The 2,550-nt window shown below is 46.4% G+C and overlaps 1 protein-coding gene across 3 annotated transcripts in view; it reads left to right on the forward strand.

Annotated features, from left to right (window-relative positions):
• Window positions 1-381: 381 nt before the first annotated feature.
• LOC116078331 (CMRF35-like molecule 8) overlaps window positions 382-2,550 on the forward strand; it is an 11,886-nt gene continuing 9,717 nt past the window's right edge. For 2 of the 3 annotated variants that reach the window (XM_031353464.1, XM_031353465.1), the window contains exon 1: window positions 382-521. In XM_031353464.1, coding sequence (XP_031209324.1) covers window positions 455-521 — 67 coding nt within the window. In that variant the 5' untranslated portion in view covers window positions 382-454. Of the gene's footprint in view, window positions 522-1,861; window positions 1,955-2,550 lie in introns of all 3 variants that reach the window. The other variant, XM_031353466.1, reaches the window with a different exon arrangement.

Here is a 2,550-nt window from a genome sequence, read left to right on the forward strand (position 1 = left end):
CCGGCAGTCGTGAGATCCGTGCCTCACCCAGGCTTCCTCCTCTCACCTCGGCTCCTTCAGAATATTTTAGTTTCTCTATGGCTCCAGGAACAGAACTAAGAAAAGTCAGAAACAAAACAGCACAAAGAAAAGCACAAAGAAACACAAAGAAACGCCGGGTGGTGGTGGCGCACGCCTTTAATCCCAGCACTTGGGAGGCAGAGGCAGGCGCATTTCTGAGTTCGAGGCCAGCCTGGTCTACAGAGTGACTTCCAGGACAGCCAGGGCTACACAGAGAAACCCTATGTCAAAACAAACAAAACCAAAAAAAAAAAAAAAAAACAAAAAAAAAAAAAAAAAAAAACCACAAAGAAAAGCAGAAGTGGGTGTCTCAGAGACTGGCCGTCCTCCAGCGGGGCTGAACCGTGGCGCGTCCAGCCGTGGCCTGCTTGCCAGTGACCCATGTGTGACAGAAATGACCCAACTGGCCTCAGCTGTGTGGCTGCCCACGCTGTTGCTGCTGCTGCTTTTCTGGCTTCCAGGTGAGGAGGCGTCTGCCCAAGAGGGCAGGGGTGGGTGGGTGGCAGGAGGCTTCGGGGAGATGCAGTGTGAGGCACTGGAACCGGGATTTCTCTGTGCACAACACAGAATGTGGCAGCTGTGTTTTTCATGTAAGATGGATGACAAAAGGGCTATGCTTGGGGGGAAGGGACCGGGATCTTGCTCTGCATAGAGCTGTCAGGACAAGAGACAAGTCACACATGGTGAGAGCTGGTGGCTGCCAGGAGGGGCGCCCAGAGGAATTTTAGCAGTTTAGAATAGAAAACAGGAGGTCAGGGCAGGTGGTACCAGCGTGAGTGGACAGTGGTCATGTTGAGAGGCCCCGAGAGGCACATGCTGGTGTGATGTGTGTGAAGAAATTTAATCTATCTGTCTTTATTTCCTTCTCTTTCTTCCTTCCACCTTTCTTTCTTTCTCTCTCTCTTTCTTTTCCTTTTTATTTTTGGTTTTTCAAGACAGGGTTTCTCTGTGTAGCCTTGTCTGTCCTGGAACTTGCTCTGTACACCAGGCTGGCTTGGAACTCAGAGATCCACTTGTCTCTGTCTCCCAAGTGCTGGGATTAAAAGATGTGCACCACCATGCCTAGCTAGGTTTGTTTGTTTGTTTGTTTGTTTGTTTTAGATTTTTCTTTTTCATCTTCTTTTTGGGATAGAGTCTCACTGATTAGCCTTGGATCTCAATATGTGGACTAGGGTGGCCATGAACTCACAGAGACATTTCTTGGCCTCCAGAATGCTGGGATTAAAGGTGTGCACCACCACATACCACAGACTTCTTATTTTTTTGGCTTTTTATCCTTTGAAATTTTCATTATATGTGAACATATCTGACCTCCCTCCAAATTCCCCCAAGTCCGTTCAACACATGTACCTCCAACTTTGTATTATTTGTATTTTTTAAAAACCACGGAATGATTAGCACTGGCTCTATGCACGTGGGTGTAGGATCATCCACTAGGGCAGTGGCAACCTGACAATAGTCACATCCCCAAAGGAAAAAAAAAATCTCTAATCCCAGTACTCTGGAGGCAGAGGCAGGCAGATGTCTGTAAGTTTAAGGCTAGCCTGTTCTATAGAGTGAATTATAGACCAGCCAGGGTTACATAGAAAAAAGAAAGAGAGAAAGAAAGAGAGAAAGAAAGAAAGGAAGAGAGAAATAAGTAAAGAAAGAGAGAAATAAAGACAGAAAGAAAGAGGAAAAGCCACTGGTTTCATCTGGGTTTACACACTTATTTACAGAGATTTGAAAAAATTATCTTGGCTATTTTTCCCTCTATTTTATTTGGGTTTTCTTCTTCTTTTTTCCCACCTTGGGATTTAAGGGAATTTGAAGTGCCTTGCTAAAGGAACAGGTGGAAAGTTAGAAAGCCAGCCATCTACTGGGGGTGGAGGAGCATCCTTGCTGGCCAGAAAAGGTGCAGGCGGGCTGGCCAGGAAAGGTACAGGAGGGCTGGCCAGGAAAGGTGCAGGAGGGCTGGCCAGGAAAGGTGCAGGAGGGCTGGCCAGGAAAGGTGCAGGAGGGCTGGGAACTGGTGTTTACTTATTAAGCACATCAGGACTCAGGAGATGGCTTAGTGGAGAAAGTGGGCACCTGAGTTTGGATTTCAAGCATCCGCTTGAAAACTGGATTTGGTATATATGTGTATCCCCAGAGCTGGGGGTGCAGAGACAAAGAGTGGGACTCCATGCTCCTCCTACTCTAGCTAGACACCATGCTCCTGTACACATACGTGCACACAAACACATATACACATAATTAAAAATAAAATCAGGGAGAGATAGTTCAGTGTTAAGTGCACTTACTGCTCTTCCAGAGGACCTGGGTTAGGTTTTCAGAACCCACATAGTGGTTCAGAACTGTAGAGTTATCATATTAATATTGATTCATAAAATTAGCACAGCAGCAGTTATCCCTTAACCTCTGCTAGTTCCCCGATAACCAACAGCAGTTATCCCTTAACCTCTGCTAGTTCCCCGATAACCAGCAGCAGTTATCCCTTAACCTCTGCTA

The sequence above is a fragment of the Mastomys coucha genome, unplaced genomic scaffold (assembly GCF_008632895.1).
Source record: "Mastomys coucha isolate ucsf_1 unplaced genomic scaffold, UCSF_Mcou_1 pScaffold5, whole genome shotgun sequence".
In the NCBI taxonomy this organism is placed as follows: domain Eukaryota; kingdom Metazoa; phylum Chordata; class Mammalia; order Rodentia; family Muridae; genus Mastomys; species Mastomys coucha.